The 25,180-nt window shown below is 37.4% G+C and overlaps 1 protein-coding gene across 1 annotated transcript in view; it reads right to left on the minus strand.

Annotated features, from left to right (window-relative positions):
• Nucleotides 1-5,419: 5,419 nt before the first annotated feature.
• Nucleotides 5,420-25,180, minus strand: part of LOC125913993 (solute carrier family 5 member 4) — a 44,611-nt gene continuing 24,850 nt past the window's right edge. Inside the window, exons 10-15 of the mRNA XM_049619084.1 lie at nucleotides 24,336-24,443; nucleotides 22,138-22,288; nucleotides 19,444-19,612; nucleotides 17,635-17,850; nucleotides 9,269-9,371; nucleotides 5,420-5,955 (exon numbers count right to left, since the gene is read on the minus strand). Coding sequence (XP_049475041.1) covers nucleotides 5,741-5,955; nucleotides 9,269-9,371; nucleotides 17,635-17,850; nucleotides 19,444-19,612; nucleotides 22,138-22,288; nucleotides 24,336-24,443 — 962 coding nt within the window. The 3' untranslated portion in view covers nucleotides 5,420-5,740. The remainder of the gene's footprint in view (nucleotides 5,956-9,268; nucleotides 9,372-17,634; nucleotides 17,851-19,443; nucleotides 19,613-22,137; nucleotides 22,289-24,335; nucleotides 24,444-25,180) is intronic.

The raw sequence follows: 25,180 nt of genomic DNA on the forward strand, positions 1-25,180 counted from the left end.
GCATCCATGTTCATCAGGGAAATTGGTTTGTAGTTCTCTTTTTTAGTGAGGTCTTTGTCTGGTTTTGGAATCAAGGTAATGCTGGCTTCATAGAATGTGCTTGGATGTTTTCCTTCCATTTCTATTTTCTGGAACAGCTTCAAAAGAATAGGTGTTAACTCTTCTTTAAATGTATGGTAGAATTCCCCTGGAATGTCATCTGGCCCTGGACTCTTGTTTTTTGGGAGATTTTTGATTACTAATTCTATTTCTTTACTGATTATGGGTCTGTTCAAATTTTCTATTTCTTCTTATTTCTGTTTTTGTAGTTTATATGTTTCTAGGAATTTGTCCATTTCTTCCATATTGCCCAATTGCATATAATTGCTCATACTGTTCTCTTATTATTGTTTGTATTTCTGCTGTGTTGGTTGTGATCTCTCCTCTTTCATTCTTGATTTTATTTATTTGGGTTCTTGATTTCATTCTTGATTTTATTTATTTCCTTTTTCTTTTTTTTTTTTATCAAACTGGCTATTGGTTTATCAATTTTGTTAATTCTTTCAAAGAACCAGTTCCTGGTTTCATTGATCTATTCTACTGTTTTTGTTGTTGTTGTTTGTTTGTTTTGATAGCATTGATTTCTGCTCTAATCTTTATTATTTCCTGTTTTCAGCTGTTTTTGGGTTTTATTTGCTGTCCTTTTTCCATCTCTTTAAGGTTTAAGGTTAGGTTGTGTATCTGAGACCTTTCTTCCTTCTTTAGGAAGGCCTGGATAGCTATATACTTACGTCTTATGACTGCCTTTGCTGCTATCCTCAAATCAGTTTTCTAGGTGTGCAAGATGACAAGATGGTTTGATGTTGATCTGGCTGCATTTCAGGGATAAGAGATGCAAGAAAAACTTCCATGATGTTCCACCATCTTGGCCCCCTCCCCAATGGCATTTTTCATACAAATAGAGTAAATAATGCTAAAATTCATATGGAAACACAAAAGACCCTGAATAGCCAAAGAAACTTTGAGCAAGAAGAACAAAGCTAGAAACTTCACACTTCCTGATTTCAAGCTACCATAAAGCTATAGTAATCAGAACAGTATGGTACTAGTATAAACACAGAACAGAGATAAATTAAACAGGATTGAGAGCCCAGAAATAAACCGATGCATAAATAGTCAACTAATATTTGTTGAGGGAGCCAAGAATATTCACTTGGGGATAAATGGTCTTTTCAATAAATGGTGCTGGGAAAATTGGATATCCACATGCAAAAGAATGAAATTTGACTCTTGTTACAGAACTCACAAAAACTAACTCAAAATGGATTAAGGACTTAAATATAAGGCCTGAAACCATAGAACTCCTAGAAGAAAACAGGAAAAACCTCCTTGACATTGATCTTGGAAGTGATTTTTTGGATATGATACCTAAAGCACAAGAAAAAAGCCAAAACCCAGTGGGACCACATTAAACTAAAACTCTTTACTTTTGCACAGCAAGAGAAACAATAAACAAAATGAAAAGACAGCCTGTGGAATGAAAGAAAATTTTATAAATCTTTTGTCTGATTAGGGGTTAACATTCCAAAATACAAGGAACTCATACAACTCACTAGCAAAAACCCAAACAATCCAGTTAAAAAAAATAGCAGAGGACTTGAACAGACATTTTTCCAAAGAACACATACATATGGCCAACACGTACATGAAGTTACCCAACAACACTAATCATCAAGGAAACACAAGTCAAAACCACAATGAGATATTGGTCAAAACTGTTAGAATGGCTATGAAAAAGATGAGATAATAAATTCTGGCAATGATACGGGGAAAATGGAACCCTTGTGCACTGCTAGTGGGAATATAAATTGGTCCAGCCACATGGGAAATATATGGAGGTTCCTAAAAAAATTAAAAACAGAATTATCATATGACCCCAAAATCCCACTTGTGAGTATATATCTGAAGAAGATGAAATCACTATCTTGAGGGGCACTTGGGTGGCTCGGTTGAGTAGCTGACTTCAGTTCAGGTCACGATCTCATGATAACACTTTACATCTTAAACTTACACAATATTATATATTGTTTTTATCTGAATAAAGCTGGAAAAAAGTTTTTAATTTTGTTGTAGTCTAATGTATCAGTTTTTCTCTTATGGTCAGTATTTCAATGTCCTCTCTATGAAGACATTATCTGTTCCAAGGACACAAAAATATTCTTTTATACTTTTTTAGATTTCTTATGGTTTTAGTTTTTATATTTAGGACTGTGATTTGAATGAAATTACTTTTTGCATGTAGTGTGAAGCAGTTGTCAGTGTTCTTTATTTCAAGACAGTAATTCAATGATTCATTTAAAGAAAGAAAACCCATTATTAACTCAATACATTTTTGTTAAAGTTCAACACCCGTTTGTGATTTTAAAACAACCTCTTAGCAAATTGGGAATTTAAAAAGAACTTCCTTAATATAATAAGATAAAATTTTATAAACCTAAATAATTCTTATTGATTTCACATTAGAAGAGCTCCATTTAAATCAAGGATAAACAAACATCACTCACCAAAGGAGTAAATCTCTTGGAATAATTTGTGAAAATAGCTTCCTTGGGCATGTACTATTGACCATTGTAGACTGCTTTCTAGACTATCAGAATTACATGACATGCAGAGAAGCCCAACTCTGTATCTTTCCTTCCAGATACAGTGCCACAATCAGGCTTGTTAGCTGTCTTCTCATTTATTTATGGGAGTTCTTTCTTTTTCTTGTGTTGCAATGTCCTTTTGGCTCCATATGTTAACTTCTGTTTGGACTACCTTCTGATATAAAAAATTCAACGATTTGTTTAGTTAAATATGTATTTTCATCTCTTGTGGTTTCTAGGTTTCCTGTTTTGCTTTAGAATGTTTCCCATCAAAAACCACCAGATAGAAAACCAGAAAAAGGTTATAAATAGGCAACTCACTGAAGTGAAAATATATGATTAATTAGAGCTTCTATAAGATTTGTTACCAGCCGGACTGATCAGCAATTTTTCAAAAAGCAACAACTTTTTGCACTACTTAGCCTACTCATTCCCTGTTGTTGATAGGAATGTGAATTGCTTCAAAATTTGAAAGTTATTTGCCAATATCTATTAAAATATAAATAACTGGGGCGCCTGGGTGGCTCAGTCGGTTAAGCGTCCGACTTCAGCTCAGGTCACGATCTCATGGTCCGTGAGTTCGAGCCCCGCATCAGGCTCTGGGCTGATGGCCCAGAGCCTGGAGCCTGCTTCCGGTTCTGTGTCTCCCTCTCTCTCTGCCCCTCCCCCATTCATGCTCTGTCTCAAAAATAAATAAAATACACGTTAAAAAAATTAAAAAAAAAAAAAATATAAATAACTATCTCAATTGCTCAATTATACTACTTTGAGGATTCTGTCTTACAAAATCATCAGTGGGGATCTATGTATAAGGGTAATTATTGCAACATTATTTGTGGTGGAAAAGATATTTAGAATATTTAGGATATCCATCCAAAGGGGACATTGTTAAGGAAATAGAATGCATTTAATGTAATGTTATTAGGCAGAAATTAAAATGAATTCTTGTAATTTACATTAGTTGGGTTTAATTTAGTCCACCACATATTATAAAGAGAGAAAAATAAATTGCAAAATAGAGTAGGGTGCGACAACATTCTTTACAACATAACAAAACAGTGACAAAAAACTCCCAAAGGACAAAGTAAGCCACTGAGAATAAGCCACAAAACCCAGAAGCTATAAGGAAAAGATGAATATATCTTACTAAATAAAAATTAGAGCTTCTGTATACTCAAACAGCATAAAATTAAAAGGCAAGACTTCAAGAAAAAATATTTGCAATTCAAATGCAACTAATAAGTATATAGACTAAAGAATATCTATAAATGAATTAGAAAATTGGTAAAATATATCAAGAAATTCACAGAAGAAAAAAACACAAATAGCTAACAAATATGTGTAAATACATAAAATCTCATTAAGTGGAGAAACATAAATTTAAAAAATTAAATTATTTTTCACTCATCAAATTGACAAAAATGAATTAAAATTGATAACATACTCTGTAATTAAGGGTGTGAATAAATAGGAATTTTCATACACTGATGGTGAGAATATAAATTGGTGAATCATTTTTGGAACATAACTTTTGAATATTTATCAAATTATTAAATGTTCATACCCCTTGTTCCAGTATTCCTTTCCTAAGAATCAATTATTAAAGAAAACAAAGCTGTTAATGTACCAAAAGATGAATATACAGGTACATATGGTAGAGTATCATTGATAATAGTAAATAATTGAAAACAACATGCATGGTTTTCAGTAGAAAAATGGTCAAGTTGTGGCAAATGATTTCATGGAATAATGTGCAACTATTAAAAAGGAGCTGTACCCATATGTATTAACAGGCAGAGATCTCCAAGATAAATTTTATATGGCAAAGCCAGTCACAGTACAACATATAGAATAAGATTGCAGAGTGTGAAAATATGTGTAAAAATAGAAAAATTACTTTAACATATGCTCTAAACTATTGACAGTTATTCTTCTGTAAAGTTAGTGGGAGTAGATGGGAGTGATAGATTGTCAGTGGAGAGTATTATATTTAATTCCACAGAACAAAGAATTGTTTGAATTTTGTAGCAATATGATAGATCTTTCTTTTTTTTTCAATATATGAAGTTTATTGTCAAACTGGTTTCCATACAACACCCAGTGCTCATCCCAAAAGGTGCCCTCCTCAATAGCCATCACCCACCCACCCCTCCCTCCCACCCCCCATCAACCCTCAGTTTGTTCTCAGTTTTTAAGAGTCTCTTATGCTTTGGCTCTCTTCCACTCAAACCTATGATAGATGTTTCTTACGCAATTTTTTAAAAACATTTTCATGTGCTGATTTACTTCTAAAAAGGTGTGTTTTAAAACTACATATAATCATACAAAAAGATAACTGTCATTCAGAATGTCAAAATAACACAGAAATACAGAGAAATATATATTCCCAAATAACAATGTCAATAAACAAATTAATGTTAGTGTATGAAATTAGATTGTGGTAATTGTTGAATAACTGTGAATATTCTAAAATACACTGAATTGTACACTGTAAGTAGGTGCATTTTATGGTATGTGAATTATATTTTTATAAAGTAGCTTAAGAAATCAATGGCTTAATATGCTAACATTTACTGGAATGGTTTTATTTAAGACATAAGGTAATAATTTCCAGTAAATTCATAAAAATATTTACAACAGACATTTCTAGCTCACCTCCCCTCAACTCTTAGGAAATATTCCTATTTTCCTTGAGGTCAGTGAAGTGAAGTTGAGAGGAAAAGGTCACTGTTTTATAGATGAGGAGGTTACTATGTGAGGCAGAGTTGGGAGAGGCATTCCTTCTACATGGAAATCTCAGGAATAGAAAGCAAATGTAAGGTAGGGAAATCTACCTGGTGAGCTATAAAAAAATTTAGACACAATGCTTCTAGTTTACACAAAAATATAGAGTCATCTCCCTGGCTTTCTAAATTATCAACTCTTTTTTTAATTGACATAAAAGAACAACAAAACTAAAAATCAGGTCTATAGTCTAGTCATCTCATATGATAAAATTACCCACTGCTTCATCCCTTTTGAAATTATCTCCCTTCTGAAACACAACAAACTCTAAAAGTGAAAAAATCAATAAAATTATCCTTTGCTTAATAAATATTTAGTGGCTTAGATAGAGTTCAGGCAAAATACCCATGGACAAAGACAGCCACTGCCAGGAGAAGAATGGCATTGACATTCACTATAGCCCTCCATAAAGGCTTCTCAGATGTGTCTGTCAACTTCTTTTTCTGGGCTTCTTCCTCCTCTCTGCTCAACTTGGGGCTTTTCTTCTGCAAACCACAGAATAAGTCATAAGCCTTCTTGAGACATCCATGAGGTTCCTCAGGATTATCTGAAACAAAGAAAGATAAATGAATGATCACAAAACATGGGAAATAATATCCCTGCCAATGGAGTACAGATGACTGTAAAAGATGATTACAATCACTTTTTTTTAAGTTTGTTTTTTTTTATATGTTTTCACTCTTATGTGGATCCTGAGAAACTTAACAGAAACCCTTGGGGGAGGGGAAGGAAAAAAAAAGAAAAAAAAGAGGTTAGAGTGGGAGAGAGAGCCAAAGCATAAGAGACTCTTAAAAACTGAGAACAAACTGAGGGTTGATGGGGGGTGGGAGGGAGGGGAGGGTAGGTGATGGGCATTGAAGAGGGCATCTTTTAGGATGAGCACTGGGTGTTGTATGGAAACTAATTTGACAATAAGTTTAATATAATAAAAAAAATAAAAGAAACTGATACATAAAAACTTAAAAAATACTTAAAAAAAACTGAAAAAACTTACAAACACTTTTAAGTGTTGGAGGAATCTCTGAGAAAAATATAGATAACTTTGATTATATAACAATAGAAAACTTTTGCATGACTTATGTCAATACAATACAACACAATACAACAAAGTAAAAATACAATAAACAAAGTAAAAACAAGTGACAAACTGAGGAAAAATATATGCATCTTATACTACAAGGGGTTTAATATCCTTAATGTACAATGGGCTTTTGAAGTAGAGAATAAAAGACTACCAACAACTCCATGCAGACATATATACATACATCAATAAGCAGTTTTTAAATTTACTCAAAAAAGAGAAATTTGAAGAAAAATGACATTGAGATACTACTACTCATTTGTCCGTGACAAAAGTTAAAAAGTTTCACAATGGGATGCCTGGGTGGCTCAGGTGGTTAAGCATCTGACTTTGGCTCAGGTCATGATCTCACAGTTCATGGGCTCGAGCCCCATGTCAGGCTCTGTGCTGACAGCTCAGAGCCTGGAGCCTGCTTTGGATTCTTTGTCTCCGTCTCTCTCTGCCTCTTGCCTTCTCGTGCTCTCTCTCTCTCTCTCTCTCTCTCTGTGTGTGTCTCAAAAATAAATAAAACACTAAAAATAAGTTTCACAATATACTATGTTAGTCTGGGTGGAAGCAGGTACTCTCACACATTGTTGCTAGGAAAGCATGGTTCAACTCTCATGGAAAGGAATTTGGCAGTGTACAGCAAAATTGCATTGGCATTAGCTCTTTGACCCCAAACTCAAACTTCTCAAAGTCTGTCCTGAAGATAAATTGGCAAAAATACAAAAGCTCTAAGTACAACGCTATTTGTGCATTAGAAAATTTAAAACATACTTCCAAGTTCAAATTTCCATGAAAAAACCATAATGAATGTGAGACTATTCTTATAAATGAATGGTAAAGAAATTTCTACAAAATAAAAGAAGTGAGATGTAGTAAAAACATCACTCTGAGAAAAATGTGTAGCCTTACTTATTTACATTATAAAAGAAGGGAGACTGAAAATTAATGAAATAATATTCAATTTAAGTTAGAAAAAAATAACAATAAACCCAAATAAAGTAAATGGAAGGGTATACAAATGAGACAGAAAGTAATAAAATAGAAAAGAAGGGTAACAATAGAGAAAAATAACAAAGTCCAAGTTGGTCCTTTAAGAGAAGTAAAATAGGCTAGTCTTTAGTGAAATTTATCAAGAAAAAAGAGACATCATAAATAATTACATAAAGAATAAAAGGGAAGGCATAACTACAGAGGTAGTAGGGATAGAAAAGCCAATAAATAGTATAAATAACTTCATGTAATTATATTTAAAGTGTGTATTAAATAGACACAATCCTAGGAAACATAATTTTCCCAAACTGATTATCCAAGAAATGGAAACTTTAATAGCTCTATAGGCATTGATTAAACACAAATTTAATCAGTTTAAAAGTCTCTCTCTCTCTCTCTCTCTCTCTCTCTCTCTCACACACACACACACACACACACACTCACCAGCCCCCCAATGCCTAATGCTGTTATTGGCAAAATACCAAAATTTTGATGCAGATATCATTCTACTCTTATTGAAATATCTCCAATTCATTCTATGAGAACACTAAGATCTATTTTTGGGAGAGAGAGAGAGAGCAGTAGAGGAAGAAAGAGAGAATCTTAAGCAGGCTCCATGCCCAGTGTGGAGCTCAGCGTGGAGCCCAGTGCAGAGCCCAATGCAGGGCTCCATCCCATAACCCTGAGATCATGACTTGAGCCAAAATCTGGAGTCGGACACTTAACTGACTGAGCCACCTAAATGCCCCAAGAACACTATGATCTTAATACCAAAACCAGATAAAGTACAAAAAAGGAAAACTATGTAGTCCAGTCTTACTCAGGAATACTGATATAAAAATCCAAAAGCAGTAGAAGGCATTCATCCTTCTTTCAAGTTGAAGATCCCAAGCCAAATCAAATGAAACAATTAGTGTGGAGTTCCAGACAACATATCCTGAAGTGGTAAACTTTGTCAATGGTTTTAAAAATTCCAGGTAGGGGCGCCTGGGTGGCTCAGTCGGTTGAGCATCCAACTTTGGCTCAGGTCATGATCTCACGGTTCATAGGTTTGAGCCCCACATCAGGCTCTCTGCTGTCATTACAGAGCCTGCTTCAGATCCTCTGTCTCCCTCTCTGTCTCTGCCCCTCCCCACTAGTGTGTGCTCTCTCTCTCTGTCTCTCTCTCTCTTTGTGTGTTTCTCAAAAATAAAATAAAATAAGTTAAAAAAAATGCCAGGTAAACAAAGAGCTATGGGGTGGATGCTAGAGAAGTTTCAATGAAGGCAATGAAATTAGAACCTAGTGTCAAAGAATAGGCAACTTTTTCTCTCTCAGAGAGGAAGTAGAAATATTCTAAGAGCTTGGTATACATGGCAGGAAGGTGAAGAAATCTGCCTGGCTGGAATGGATGGTATATTGGAGAGAATAGTGAGAAAAAAAAGTTGAAGAAAAAGGTAGGACTAGATGCTAGATGCTTAATCACTATCAATCAAGATTGATTTGTCGAACATTTAATATGTGACTAGGAATAGGAGACACTGGATTGATTTTCATGTTAGAGCTGGTACACAGTTCCATGGATAAATGATGGTTGACTGGACAGACAGACTGATGGACAGGTGGATGAATGGGGATATTTCATTTGTAATGAATTATCTTTAGCTTTGGGGAAGATAAGATTTTAAAGTTTCAGTTTACCATAAATCTAACAGCTTTTTCAGAAACTGAATTTAGTGGCATTAAAAAAATTAAGCAAACATGAAACCAGTTCAGGTACACAGAATTTCTACATGAAAACCAAATGTAAACCAGATATTACCTTCATCAACATCATTATCAACTTCCTCATGTCTTTTCTCTTCTGCATCTAAATCAATTCGTTCCTCTGTACTATTCCGAAGAGCCCAGCACAGACGATACAGCTACACAAAGACCATAGACAAGCACATTAGTGATGGAACAAATGTTTAAATAATACGATGGTACATTCATTTATTGTATAGTGCAAGAAAATCAAATGACATTACATAGTATATGTATAGTCTTCTACCACACAAATTCACAAAAACACACTAACCATTTAGAATTATTTATGTTTTTAACTCTTCCAGTTGTTATTAAACACTCATAAGTAATATTCCTTAAATTTTTTTAACCTTTATTCATTTTTGAGAGACAGAGAGAGACAGAGTATGAGCGGGGTAGGGGCAGAGAGAGAGGAAGACACAGAATCTGAAGCAGGCTCCAGGCTCTGAGCTGTCAGCATAGAGCCTGACTCAGGGCTCGAACCCACAAACCATGAGGTGATTGAACCACCCAGGTGCCCCATCTTAAGCAATATTCTTAAAACTCTTAGTTCTGGATTTATAATTTCATAAAAGTCAAATATTTATCTAACTTACATATACCTCTGCTTCACTCATTGTCCTTATCATTCAGCTGTTATTAGTTGCATTATTATTACTTTCAGTTTGTCTAGTGGGTACCTTTGTAAATTTTAAAATATCTTCTTTAGCTCCATTTCTGGATCCATCATGTTTAGATAATATCTATGTACTACTATTAAGTTATGATAACAATTTGTGCCCTTATACATCCATTTTCCAGCCAACCTCCAAGCTTTTGTCAACTGTATCATTATTTTAAAACTGTTATAAGCTTTATAGAATTTAATTGTTTTCTGCAAATATGATTAATATTTCCATGCACCCCCTGAGATTTCTTTTTACTGCACAGCTAGGTTAGATCCACAACACTACTCCTGACCTTCTCTGACAGGACTATTGATATTTATCAGTTGATTTTGAAAATTCACACCTCACAGTATATTTATGAAACATAAACATAAATTAGATAAATGGTCTTATTGGTCCTTTAGACACATTTAAAAAATCAATAATAAATTCTATTATTTTTATTGCCATAAAAAGCTTAATATTTATATTTCCTTGAAAAATATAACATATTTTCTAGTGTTTTTTTTTTTTTTCATTCAACTCCCAATATTCAACACAAATATTTCATTGTTACTTCTGGTGACATGTCTTTAGAAAAGTAATTTGAACCATTCTGTGTTTCAGGTTTCCCCATCCACAAATAATATTTACTACTTTTTACAGGAATATGCAAATAAATATTGCTTCAAAGATCGAGTGATACATGCAAAATAAATAAAAGTTATACATGTTAGTAATACATTCAAACAGTGTTAGTATATAAGCAGTATTTAAGTTAGAAAAATGACTAATAATTTCTGAGGGAAGATGGCGGCGTAGGAGGATGCTGGGCTCACCGCGCATCCTGCTGATCACTTAGATTCCACCTACACCTGCCTAATAACCCAGAAAACCTCCAGAGGATTAGCAGAACGGAGTCTCCGGAGCCAAGCGCAGACGAGAGGCCCACGGAAGAGGGTAGGAAGGGCGGCGAGGCGGTGCGCGCTCCACGGACTGGCGGGAGGGAGCCGGGGCGGAGGGGCGGCTCGCTGGCCAAGCAGAGCCCCCGAGTCTGGCTGGCAAAAGCGGAGGGGCCAGATGGACTGTGTTCCCACAGCAAGCGCGACTTAGCGTCTGGGAGGTCATAAGTTAACAGCTCTGCTCGGAAAGCGGGAAGGCTGGAGGACAAAGGGAGGGAGAGCTGCTGAGCCCCCTGACGACAGAGCTCAGCTTGGCGGGGAACAAAGGCGCTTGCCAGCGCCATCTCCCCCGCCCATCCCCCAGCCAAAATCCCAAAGGGAACCAGTTCCTGCCAGGGAACTTGCTCGCTCTGCGCAAACACCCAACTCTGTGCTTCTGTGGGGCCAAACCTCCGGCAGCGGATCTGACTCCCTCCCGCTGCCACAGGGCCCCTCCTGAAGTGGATCACCTAAGGAGAAGCGAGCTAAGCCTGCCCCTCCTGCCCCCGTGCACCTTGCCTACCCACCCCAGCTAATACGCCAGATCCCCAGCACCACAAGCCTGGCAGTGTGCAAGTAGCCCAGATTGGACACGCCAACCCACAGTGAATCCCGCCCCTAGGAGAGGGGAAGAAAAGGCACACACCAGTCTGACTGTGGCCCCAGCGGTGGGCTGGGGGCAGACATCAGGTCGGACTGCGGCCCCGCCCACCAACTCCAGTTATACACCACAGCACAGGGGAAGTGCCCTGCAGGTCCTCACCACTCCAGGGACTATCCAAAATGACCAAACGGAAGAATTCCCCTCAGAAGAATCTCCAGGAAATAACAACAGCCAATGAGCTGATCAAAAAGGATTTAAATAATATAACAGAAAGTGAATTTAGAATAATAGTCATAAAATTAATTGCTGGGCTTGAAAACAGTATACAGGACAGCAGAGAATCTCTTGCTACAGAGATCAAGGGACTAAGGAACAGTCACGAGGAGCTGAAAAGCGCTTTAAACGAAATGCAAAACAAAATGGAAACCACGATGGCTCGGATTGAAGAGGCAGAGGAGAGAATAGGTGAACTAGAAGATAAAGTTATGGAAAAAGAGGAAGCTGAGAGAAAGAGAGATAAAAAAATCCAGGAGTATGAGGGGAAAATTAGAGAACTAAGTGATACACTAAAAAAAAAATAATATACGCATAATTGGTATCCCAGAGGAGGAAGAGAGAGGGAAAGGTGCTGAAGGGGTACTTGAAGAAATTATAGCTGAGAACTTCCCTGAACTGGGGAAGGAAAAAGGCATTGAAATGCAAGAGGCACAGAGAACTCCCTTCAGACGTAACTTGAATCGATCTTCTGCACGACATATCATAGTGAAACTGGCAAAATACAAGGATAAAGAGAAAATTCTGAAAGCAGCAAGGGATAAACATGCCCTACATATAAAGGGAGACCTATAAGACTCGTGACTGATCTCTCCTTTGAAACTTGGCAGGCCAGAAAGGCTTGGCACGATATCTTCAGTGTGCAAACAGAAAAAATATGCAGCCGAGAATCCTTTATCCAGCAAGTCTGTCATTTAGAATAGAAGGAGAGATAAAGGTCTTCCCAAACAAACAAAAACTGAAGGAATTTGTCACCACGAAACCAGCCCTACAAGAGATCCTAAGGGGGATCCTGTGAGACAAAGTACCAGAGACATCACTACAAGCATAAAACATACAGACATCACAATGACTCTAAACCCGTATCTTTCTATAACACTGAATGTAAATGGATTAAATGTGCCAACCAAAAGACATAGGGTATCAGAATGGATAAAAAAACAAGACCCATCTATTTGCTGTCTACAAGAGACTCATTTTAGATCTGAGGACACCTTTAGATTGAGAGTGAGGGGATGGAGAACTATTTATGATGCTACTGGAAGCCAAAAGAAAGCTGGAGTAGCCATACTTATATCAGACAAACTAGACTTTAAATTAAAGGCTGTAACAAGAGATGAAGAAGGGCATTATATAATAATCACAGGGTCTATCCATCAGGAAGAGCTAACAACTATAAATGTCTATGCGCCAAATACCGGAGCCCCCAAATATATAAAGCAATTACTCATAAACATAAGCAACCTTATTGATAAGAATGTGGTCATTGCAGGGGACTTTAACACCCCACTTACAGAAATGGATAGATCATCTAGACACACGGTCAATAAAGAAACAAGGGCCCTGAATGATACATTGGATCAGATGGACTTGACAGATATGTTTAGAACTCTGCATCCCAAAGCAACAGAATATACTTTCTTCTCGAGTGCACATGGAACATTCTCCAAGATAGATCATATACTGGGTCACAAAACAGCCCTTCATAAGTTTACAAGAATTGAAATTATACCATGCATACTTTCAGACCACAATGCTATGAAGCTTGAAATCAACCACAGGAAAAAGTCTGGAAAACCTCCAAAAGCATGGAGGTTAAAGAACACCCTACTAATGAATGAGTGGGTCAACCAGGCAATTAGAGAAGAAATTAAAAAATATATGGAAACAAACGAAAATGAAAATACAACAATCCAAATGCTTTGGGACGCAGCGAAGGCAGTCCTGAGAGGAAAATACATTGCAATCCAGGCCTGTCTCAAGAAACAAGAAAAATCCCAAATACAAAATCTAACAGCACACCTAAAGGAAATAGAAGCAGAACAGCAAAGGCAGCCTAAACCCAGCAGAAGAAGAGAAATAATAAAGATCAGAGCAGAAATAAACAATATAGAATCTAAAAAAATGGTAGTGCAGATCAACGAAACCAAGAGTTGGTTTTTTGAAAAAATAAACAAAATTGACAAACCTCTAGCCAGGCTTCTCAAAAAGAAAAGGGAGATGACCCAAATAGATAAAATCATGAATGAAAAATGGAATTATTACAACCAATCCCTCAGAGATACAAACAATTATCAGGGAATACTATGAAAAATTATATGCCAACAAATTGGACAACCTGGAAGAAATGGACAAATTCCTAAACACCCACACTCTTCCAAAACTCAATCAGGAGGAAATAGAAAGCTTGAACAGACCCATAACCAGCGAAGAAATTGAATCGGTTATCAAAAATCTCCCAACAAATAAGAGTCCAGGACCAGATGGCTTCCCAGGGGAGTTCTACCAGACGTTTAAAGCAGAGATAATACCTATCCTTCTCAAACTATTCCAAGAAATAGAAAGGGAAGGAAAACTTCCCGACTCATTCTATGAAGCCAGTATTACTTTGATTCCTAAACCAGACATACACCCAGTAAAAAAAGAGAACTACAGGCCAATATCCCTGATGAATATGGATGTAAAAATTCTCAATAAGATACTAGCAAATCGAATTCAACAGCATATAAAAAGAATTATTCACCATGATCAAGTGGGATTCATTCCTGGGATGAATGTTGGGTTCAACATTCGCAAATCAATCAACGTGATACATCACATTAACAAAAAAAAAGATAAGAACCATATGATCCTGTCAATCGATGCAGAAAAGGCCTTTGACAAAATCCAGCACCCTTTCTTAATAAAAACCCTTGAGAAAATCGGGATAGAAGGAACATACTTAAAGATCATAAAAGCCATTTATGAAAAGCCCACAGCTAACATCATCCTCAATGGGGAAAAACAGAGCTTTTTCTCTGAGATCAGGAACATGACAGGGATGCCAACTCTCACCGCTGTTGTTTAACATAGTGCTGGAAGTTCTAGCATCAGCAATCAGAAGGAAAATCAAAGGCATCAAAATTGGCAAAGATGAAGTCAAGCTTTCTCTTTTTGCAGATGACATGATAGTATACATGGAAAATCCGATAGACTCCATCAAAAGTCTGCTAGAACTGATACATGAATTCAGCAAAGTTGCAGGATACAAAATCAATGTACAGAAATCAGTTGCATTCTTATACACTAACAATGAAGCAACAGAAAGACAAATAAAGAAACTGATCCCATTCACAATTGCACCAAGAAGCATAAAATACCTAGGAATAAATCTAACCAAAGATGTAAAAGATCTGTATGCTGAAAACTATAGAAAGCTTATGAAGGTAATTGAAGAAGATTTAAAGAAATGGAAAGACATTCCCTGCTCATGGATTGGAAGAATAAATATTGTCAAAATGTCAATACTACCCAAAGCTATCTACACATCCAATGCAATCCCAATCAAAATTGCACCAGCATTCTTCTCGAAACTAGAACAAGCAATCCTAAAATTCATATGGAACCACAAAAGGCCCCGAATAGCCAAAGTAATTTTGAAGAAGAAGACCAAAGCAGGAGGCATCACAATCCCAGACTTTAGCCTCTACTACAAAGCTGTCATCATCAAGACAGCATGGTATTGGTACAAAAACAGACACATAGACCAATGGAATAGAATAGAAACCCCAGAACTAGACCCACAAACGTATGGCCAACTCATCTTTGACAAAGCAGGAAAGAACATCCAATGGAAAAAAGACAGTCTCTTTAACAAATGGTGCTGGGAGCACTGGACAGCAACATGCAGAAGGTTGAAACTAGACCACTTTCTCACACCATTCACAAAAATAAACTCAAAATGGATAAAGGACCTGAATGTGAGACAGGAAACCATCAAAACCTTAGAGGAGAAAGCAGGAAAAGACCTCTCTGACCTTAGCCGTAGCAATCTCTTACTCGGCACATCCCCAAAGGCAAGGGAATTAAAAGCAAAAGTGAATTACTGGGATTTATGAAGATAAAAAGCTTCTGCACAGCAAAGGAAACAACCAACAAAACTAAAAGGCAACTAATGGAATGGGAAAAGATATTTGCAAATGACATATCGGACAAAGGGCTAGTATCCAAAATCTATAAAGAGCTCACCAAACTACACACCCGAAAAACAAATAACCCAGTGAAGAAATGGGCAGAAAACATGAATAGACACTTCTCTAAAGAAGACATCCGGATGGCCAACAGGCACATGAAAAGATGTTCAGCGTTGCTCCTTATCAGGGAAATACAAATCAAAACCACACTCAGATATCACCTCACGCCAGTCAGAGTGGCCAAAATGAACAAATCAGGAGACTATAGATGCTGGCGAGGATGTGGAGAAACGGGAACCCTCTTGCACTGTTGGTGGGAATGCAAATTGGTGCAGCCGCTCTGGAAAGCAGTGTGGAGGTTCCTCAGAAAATTAAAAATAGACCTACCCTATGACCCAGCAATAGCACTGCTAGGAATTTATCCAAGGGATACAGGAGTACTGATGCATAGGGGCACTTGTACCCCAATGTTTATAGCAGCACTCTCAACAATAGCCAAATTATGGAAAGAGCCTAAATGTCCATCAACTGATGAATGGATAAAGAAATTGTGGTTTATATACACAATGGAATACTACGTGGCAATGAGAAAAAATGAAATATGGCCTTTTGTAGCAACGTGGATGGAACTGGAGAGTGTGATGCTAAGTGAAATAAGCCATACAGAGAAAGACAGATACCATACGGTTTCCTTTTATGTGGATCCTGAGAAAGGTAACAGAAACCCATGGGGGAGGGGAAGGAAAAAAAAAAAAGAGGTTAGAGTGAGAGAGAGCCAAAGCATAAGAGACTGTTAAAAACTGAGAACAAACTGAGGGTTGATGGGGGGTGGGAGGGAGGGCAGGGTGGGTGATGGGTATTGAGGAGGGCACCTTTTGGGATGAGCACTGGGTGTTGTATGGAAACCAATTTGACAGTAAATTTCATATATTAAAAAAAAAAAAAAAAAAGAGAGTTTGTGGTGTATATGCTTTAAGGTATTTTTTCCATTGTTAGACAAATATATATATATATATATATATACATTTTGTGTGTGTGTTTTATTTTCAAAAAGTGATATTATATAATACTATATTCTGCAAGCGTTTTTTCCCCACTTACCCATGTCATGTACATTTAAAAAGGATATGATTGAGCTCCTCAGGGTTTTGAACAGATGCATAATATTTAGTGTACCATTATTGTGTATCCATTCCACTAGCAATGGAAATTTGGGTTGTCTCCATCTTTTTCTACTAGAAACCTTTGCAGAGAAAATTTATATGTATACTTCCTACTTGTAGAAGTATTTCTACACAATAAGTTCCTAGAAATGGGGATGTTGGTTCATAAGGTATGAGAATTTTAATTTTAATTGATAAATACTCCCCAATTGCCTTTCTACAAATTATAAAATTCATACATTCACCAATGATTTTGGAGTGTGGACATTCCCCAACATTCTTACCAACATTAGACATATTCATATTAAACTTTTTTGCCAATTTGAAAGACATCTCATTCTATTTGTCTTTTTCCTGCCACCTGGTACCATGTACTTTTATTTTTTTAAATCTCTGTATTGGTGTATTTGTATCGTGTATGAAATTCTACTCATCCCCAAATAGTCCCAGGCCAGATTGCAACTCTGCTGTGAAGTGTTTTCCAATCTCTTAGGCAACACTAATTACTCTCTTTCTGGTATCCTATAACAAAGATAAAGATTTACCTACTAAGTGCATTGTGAAGTTTTTTGAGGGTGAAGCCCATTTCCTAATACCCCAGAAGGCAAAGAACCCTTATTTATTTATTTATTTATTTAGAGAACCCCCAAGCAAGCTCCATGCCCAGTGCAGAGCCTGACACGGAGCTTGATCTCATGACGCTGGGATCATGACCTAAGCCAAAATCAAGAGTCTGTTGCTTAACTGACTGAACCACCCAGGCACACCAAGAACTCTTATTTTAAAATGAGTACTCACATGTACATCAGGAATGGGTTTTGTTAACAGGGAAATTCCCAGGACAACTAGTATGGAAACGAAAAAGAGGATGATGGCAAAGTACAGATAGTGCACTCCACAGATGACCTTGGGACAGTCACTGGCAGCCAAGCAACTTCCTGTTCCATAGGCAAACTCTGCAATCATGCGAATAAGGCCAATCACAAGTCCAATGACTAGACCCCAGAAGGCTCCCTGCAAAAGAAACAAGAATAAAAGCAGAGTACTTAGAAAAGATGAGAAGTTCATTTGAGCAGGTAACAATTATCATCCTACCTTTCTCCATTAAGAACCAATAATGGCTAACCCTGAGCATAAAGTCACCAAAGCAAGAAAAATGTACAAATACATGTGTTTATTTAGTGATACTGAAATTTCATTGCATCAGACACTACTTCAGGGCACTACTGTACACTCTGACCCAAGCTTAAGTTTACCTTGAATTTTATTTTATATATAGATTTTATAAGTTGTGGCTTATTTTATAGAATAAATAGAACTATGGCTTATGTTACACAATTTACAGAGTTGATATTAGATAGTTATGATAGTTCTATTAAGCTTTTGGCAATTAAGAGCATCTGTATTCTCTGAGAAGCTGGTGGGCTTGGAAACATATGTCCTCTAGTCCTCTGATCAAGATGTTATGTTCAAGGGGAAATGGTATTGCATAGACATTAAAAGCATGAGCTTTAGTTGGAGGAAGACCTGAATCTGAATCCCAAAATACTACTTACTAATACTAAATAACATTTGAAAAGCACATAAGATAATAACCTCTCTGTACCTATTCTTAATTTCAAAATTATAATAAAGTTAACAGTTGGAAACAATTAAGGGATTAAATGCCCATGATCCAAAATAATCAGTTACATATATTATAACAGAAATTAACATTTAAAAATTTTTTTTAATGTTTATTTATTTTTGAGACAGAGAGAGAGCATGAATGGGGGAGGGTCAGAGAGAGAGGGAGACACAGAATCTGAAGCAGGCTCCAGGCTCTGAGCTGTCAGCACAGAGCCTGACGCAGGGCTCGAACTCACGGACCGCGAGACCATGACCTGAGCCGAAGTCGGAGGCTTAACCGACTGAGCCACCCAGACGCCCCTAGAAATTAACATTTTTAATTGTTACTAGAGTGGTAGGTTTTCTTCTAAGCACTTCACATTAAAATAAATCCCTTTTGGGGTGATAAATCCCCTGGGTGGCTCAGTTGAGTGTCCGACTTCCGCTCAGATCATGATCTCACAGTTTGTGGGTTCCAGCCCCGTGTTGGGCTCTGTGCTGACAGCTTGGAGCCCGGAGCCTGCTTTGGATTCTGTGTCTCCCTCTCTCTCTGCTCCTCCCCGACTCATGTTCTCTCTTGCTTTCACTCTCAAAAATAAATAAACATAAAAAAATTAAAATAAATCCCTTTTAATCTTCACAGCAATCCTATAAAGTAGGCACTGTGATTATCTTCATTCTACACAGAATCAAATGGTTTGCTTAAGATCAAAGGATTGATAGAGCCAGGATTGCATTCTGTCAGTCTTACTCCAAAACGTGTGTTCCTTAGTATTGTGTCATATATGTATATATTTTGTAAGAAATATACAGACTGTACTATAAGTGTGCCCTATGTATTTACACACTTTAATGAGAATCAGGAATTATAGCTGAATACAATTAAAATTGAGATGGGCTTTGAGTTATATAAACAGGGTGGAAAGAATGCATTTTCCTACCAGTGAAAGAAAATATTCTCACTCCAGCAGGGAAGAAGTTTTCCGATTTTTTACTTACCTGTTCATTGACTCTTTTACAGAAGATGGCAAGCAGGAAGACAGCCGCAATTGGAGGCCCAAGGTAGCTAGAAATTGATTCTATATAATGGAATAGTTGTCCATTTTGAGATACCTGCACTAATGGGACCCACAAAATGCTGATGGCAATTAATAGAATGATAAATAGCCTGGAGAGAAAGCAAAATGATTTAAATATTAAACAAAAGCATTATTGGCACTTCCACTGTGCTTTACAGTTCTTGATTCTTGTGGCCATTCATTGATTTTCCAAATAAAATCACACTCCTTGACCTCACATGAAGCCATGGAATGCTTAATGACCATAGGTTAGTAAAATGCCAATAAAGCAATTGCTTCTCTGTAAATAGCTTCAACTGTGAGGTTAAATATCCATTCATAAAACAGTTCAAATGTCAGCAACTGGTTAATAATTTTCTAGTGCAATTTATGTAATGTGTCAGGAAAAAACACCACACTGTTTCTATGAGTAAGTAATCATTTGTATGATAAAGAAAGCAGATCCCCATTTTGATCTTTTTTTTTCCTAGCTTGAGAGGAACTAAGTCAGTTTTCACAGGTTGGAATTAAAATATCCTTTCTCCTAGAATACTGAGTGAATTGGCCAGAAATGCTAATTTGTGCATTTTACTACCTGAGTAGTTTGGCAGGTAGAAGGAGTTAGTAAAAAAACTTTTTACAGGTCCTGTGGTCCAGGGAGAATAAGCTCAATATTCTGTACTTATTGTGCGAAGAAACACACATAATTTACTGGACTGTCTGCAAAAGGTCATTACTTCTCTGTGCTTATCTGAAACAGAGAGGTGGGGACTGGGAGAAATGGGGGACAGGCATTTGGGCAGGAGACTGAGGCACAAGTGTCTCATTGAAAGTTCACAAAACTTTTGCAACCTTGTAATAATTAAATGTGATAAACCATGGAAAGTCTGAGCATGATGGGTAGAGTATAATAAGGATTCAATAAGTAAAACCCACTGTCCTTGTCATGTACCTCCCTTGCTTGCTTATCTTCAGTTGTTTTCCATCATATGTGGAATAAAATCCAAAATCTTGTTATGGTTTAAATGGCCCTACATAATTTCACCTCTAGCTATCTTTCAGATCATGTTTCTTATCACTCTTCCACTTGCTTGTATGTGCCAACCTCACTCCTGCTGTCCTCACACCACACATATGACTGTTGTAAGAATTCAGCACTTACTGTTCCATCCCCACAGAACCATGGGGCTCATTCCCACACTTCCCTGATGGTTGTGCATAAAGGCCACCTTCTCAGGGAAGACTCCTTGAACCCCTGTCTTAAGTAACCCCCATATTTAATCTCACTTTAATTTTCTCCCTGCCACTTTTGCCATCAGATATAGAACATATTTATTAATTGTCTTGCCAACAAAGGTGTAAATCCCACAAAGCAGGAAATTATTTTTTACATATATGTCCTTTTCCATATTTGTATTCTGGGATATAGAAGGCTTTTAATAAGAGAGAGAGAGAGAGAAACTCATTAATTTAAAATAGAGACTTAAAGGGTATTCATACCCAAGATCATATGCCTATTGGTAGACTTCTGCATCCTGGGCTTACTGAATTCAGGTCCAACACTTTCTCTACTACAGAAACACAGATGCTTTACTGCTCTTCCTCTCCTATAACGTCCAGAGTGAAGATCTGGACCAAGTGAGCCCTTGGAATTTTCCTTGCAAATGTTTAATTTACTAAGTGATTGTTACTGTCTTCAGCAAAGCAGTATCTTTTACATAGGTAGTCAGGTTCTCTTGATACTCCATTTCTTTTTTTTAAAAATTTTTAGCATTTATTTAGTTTTGAGAGACAGAGAAAGACAGAGCATGAGTAGGGGAGGGGCAGGAAGAGAGGGAGACACAGAATCCAAAGCAGGCTCCAGGCTCTGAGCTATCAGTACTGAGCCTAACACGGGGCTTGAACTCAGGAACAATGAGATCATGACCTGAGCTGAAATCAGATACTTAACTGACTGAGCCACGCAGGTGCCCCCTCTTGATACTCCATATCTTAATGAGTGTAGTTGATAAACTACTGTGTAGTAGTGTGTGGATGACTTAATCTGTGACTTCCTTCATGTGATATACATGGAAACTTCTAGAGACTGCTTTAACCCCATGAAACTTTATACCCCATGAGAACCACTGGAGTTTCATGAAGATATGGTTGGAAGAGAGTGTGAGGGGAGGAAGAAATAAGAGACAATCAGAGGCATTTGAAAACCCTTAAAAGCAACTATTTCGTTTAAAAGTATGACCCTGGGGTGCCTGGGTGGCTCAGTCAGTTGAGCATCTAACTTTGGCTCAGGTCTGATCTCACTGTTCCTGAGTTCAAGCCCCGTGTTAAGCTCAGTGCTGACAGCTCAGAGCCTGGAGCCCGCTTTGGATTCTGTGTTTCCCTCTCTCTCTGACCCTCCCCCACTCGCACTCTGTGTCTCTCTTTCTCAAAAATAAATAAACCTTAAAAAAAAAGTATGGCCTCAAGTTTCCTATCTGGAAAGAAATAAAGTTGGATTAAATATCCTCTTAATATCCCTTTCCCACTCTAGAATTCTATTATTTGTTTCACTGAACCCAAGAAGGAGAAGGTTCTAGTTCACTTGCATTTCTGTGCTTTCCAGAGAAATTTTAGACAGAAACCAGGATTTTCTCACCGTCCTGTTATAAGAAGCTCTTTCTCTGATGCCTGTTTCCTAATCTTGGTGTACAGGTCCATGGTAAAGAGGGTGCTAGCACTGTTGAAGATGGAGGTCATGGAGCTCATGAGAGAGGCCAACATGACTGACAGCATCAGACCTCGCAGTCCTGGGGCCAGATGAGAGTGTAAACATTAGTTAGGAATTGGACTCCATGATTTATGAGGGCCTTGCTAAACCAGAGTCATTCAAAAGTGTCACCTGGAACATTTACCAACTGATGTGCCTGTCAACGCATATCATCATGTAGCATTTCCTGCAAATTTCCTGGTGATTTGAGAATGATCCAGTACAGAATTTTAGTTTTAAATGTAAACTTAGAGATCATTTGCTGGAACCTAAATTTGGGAGACAAGAACAGTGTTGTACCATCTTTCTTTGGGGAGAACCTCTTGGCTTCCTGAAGACTTAGAGAACTAGAGAGGGAAAAGCCTAGTAAGCAGTTCTGTTAAAGAAGTTTTTGTTGGGAAAAGCAAAGAGTTTTGGGATATTATGGTAACTTCATCCTCCACTTCCCTCTGCTTATTAATAATGCCCCTAAAACTCCTAAGACAAAGTGTGGAATGAGATGGATGGGTGATGTCACTTGTGGGTCATGTTCCCTTCTTCCTGACAATGCTCATGTGTGTCAGGGAGGAGAAAGATTGAAGAAGTATTAGCTGACCTTTGAAGGTATAAGATCACCTGGTTGTTCCTGAGCCCCATACTCTGCTCTGTTACTGACCACACAGATCACCTTCTAGCATCCTAATAATTTACTTTTGCCACATGTGTCATTTATTTTATATCTCATGAAACTAGAATGTGAGTTCCAAGGTATAGGGGATTTTGTGCTTATTTCACTGATGTTTTCTTTTCTTTTTTAATTTTTTAAATGTTTATTTATTTTTGAGAGAGAAAGACAGAACATGAGTGGGGAAGGGGTAGAGAGAGAGAGAGAGAGAGAGGGAGGCACAGAATCTAAACCGGCTCCAGGCTCTGAGCCATCAGCAGAGAGCCCAACATGGGGCTTGAACTCGGAAATGGCGAGATCATGACCTGAGCTGAAGTCAGTCACTTAACCGACTGAGCCACCCAGGTGCACCTCACTGATGTTTTCTAAGCACCAGGGCAGGCTCTGGCACATAGTAGGCACTCAATAAATAGCTGTAAATTAAATATATTGAGGCATATTATTTGGGTATAACTGGTCTAGAGAAAGCAGGCTAAATCATTAACATCTAGTTTTCTGAGTTTGTAAGTTTGTGTTTATGCAACTCTTTTATTGACAAATCCATCACTTAAATGCTCTTGATTGTCTTGGAAGACAATCTTGAATCTAAAGGAGTAAGGATTCTTCTAATAGGAATTATATCTGATTCATCTCTGTATTCCCCAGGCTCAGCACCGGACTGGTAGCCTATGGAAAGTGCTCAAGAAATGTCTGATGAAGCCAATTGAATTAATGAAAGTTAGGATTATTAAGGATTACACCATAATCTTTCCTCATGGACCATTTATTCACTAGGTCTCTGAGGCAGTCCCAGCATGAACATATTTTTTCCAGCTTTATTGAGGTATGACTGACAAATAACAATTGTATATAGTTAAGATGTATAATGTGATGTTTTTATACATGTATACATTGTGAAATGATTACCATAATCGAGCTAGTTAACATAACCATCACCTCACATAGTTACAGTTTTCTTGTTTTGTGGTGAGAATACTTGAGATCTATTCTCTTAGCAAACTTTAAACATACATTCTTATTAACTATAATCTCCCTACTGTACATTAGTTCTCCAGAACTTATTCATCTTATAACAAAGTTTGTACCCTTTGAAATCTTCCCATTTCCCCCACCCCCAGCCCCTGGAAACCACCATTGTACTCTCTGCTTGTGTGAGTTCCACTTGTTTAGATTCCACATATAAGCGACATTGTGTGCTTTTTTGTCTTTCTGTATCCGGTTTATCTCACTTAGCATAATGTCTTCCAGATTCATCTATATTGTTGTTGCACTTGGCAGATTTTCATTTTTTTTAAAGGCTGACATTAATAGATAATGATATTCCATTATCTATATCTATATCTACTTATTATATATCTATCTATCTATCTATCTAACTCTCATCACATTTTCTCCATTCATTTGAGTGTGGACCTTTTCTTACCATCAGGCATCAGTTCCAGCACCATCACTGGGTAGGCATAGTTAGTACAACCGACTTCAATGCCACAATGTTTCACACATTCAGAAGGTACAACACAGGCCACCTTCTCTGAGGGGGGAATTCAGATAAGTGGGTTCAGTGAGTGGGGCCCAAACAGGTAAGATCTACAACCATTTGACATAGAGACAAGTTGTAAGATGATAAGTAAGAGGAGAGACATTTGCTTGGAAATTGGAGATTCAACCTTGAACTCCATACCATAGATCTGGTCCCTCTTCATCCAGAATATGACTTCCTAAGTGTCTCATACGTGTACCTCCCCTTGCACTGACCTAAGGGGCAGGGCTCCTCTTTGGGATGTGGCCCAGCTATTGCATTAGAGCAATTAGGGGGAGCTGATTCCATCTTCCAGAAAAGCTGCAAGAACATAAATTCTCCCAGAGGCACAGAACTCCAGATGAAACAATCACAACAGCCACAACAACAAAATGGAAATTAGTTTTGTGTCTAGTCATTTAGTTCAGTGTTTTCTACCTACAGCTAAGAAGTGTCATTTGTGATCATTATTGGGGTGATTGCTCATGTGGGATGAGGCCTCCCTTCACTGTGGCAGTTGTACAATACCTTGTTGATTTTTTTTTACTTAAACAATATTATGACAACAGATAGCAAAAAATGATTTAAAAAATCCCATAGAATACTGACACCTTAACACATTAGCTTCTTTTAGTTTTTTTATTCCTTTCTAATCTTTTTCCAGACAGAAATGTCTTTTTGAATAACTATGGCAATTGTTGAGATAATATTTTGTAGTCTGCTTTTTACCCTTAAACATAATAACTTCA

The sequence above is a fragment of the Panthera uncia genome, assembly GCF_023721935.1.
Source record: "Panthera uncia isolate 11264 chromosome D3 unlocalized genomic scaffold, Puncia_PCG_1.0 HiC_scaffold_8, whole genome shotgun sequence".
Lineage (NCBI taxonomy): Eukaryota > Metazoa > Chordata > Mammalia > Carnivora > Felidae > Panthera > Panthera uncia.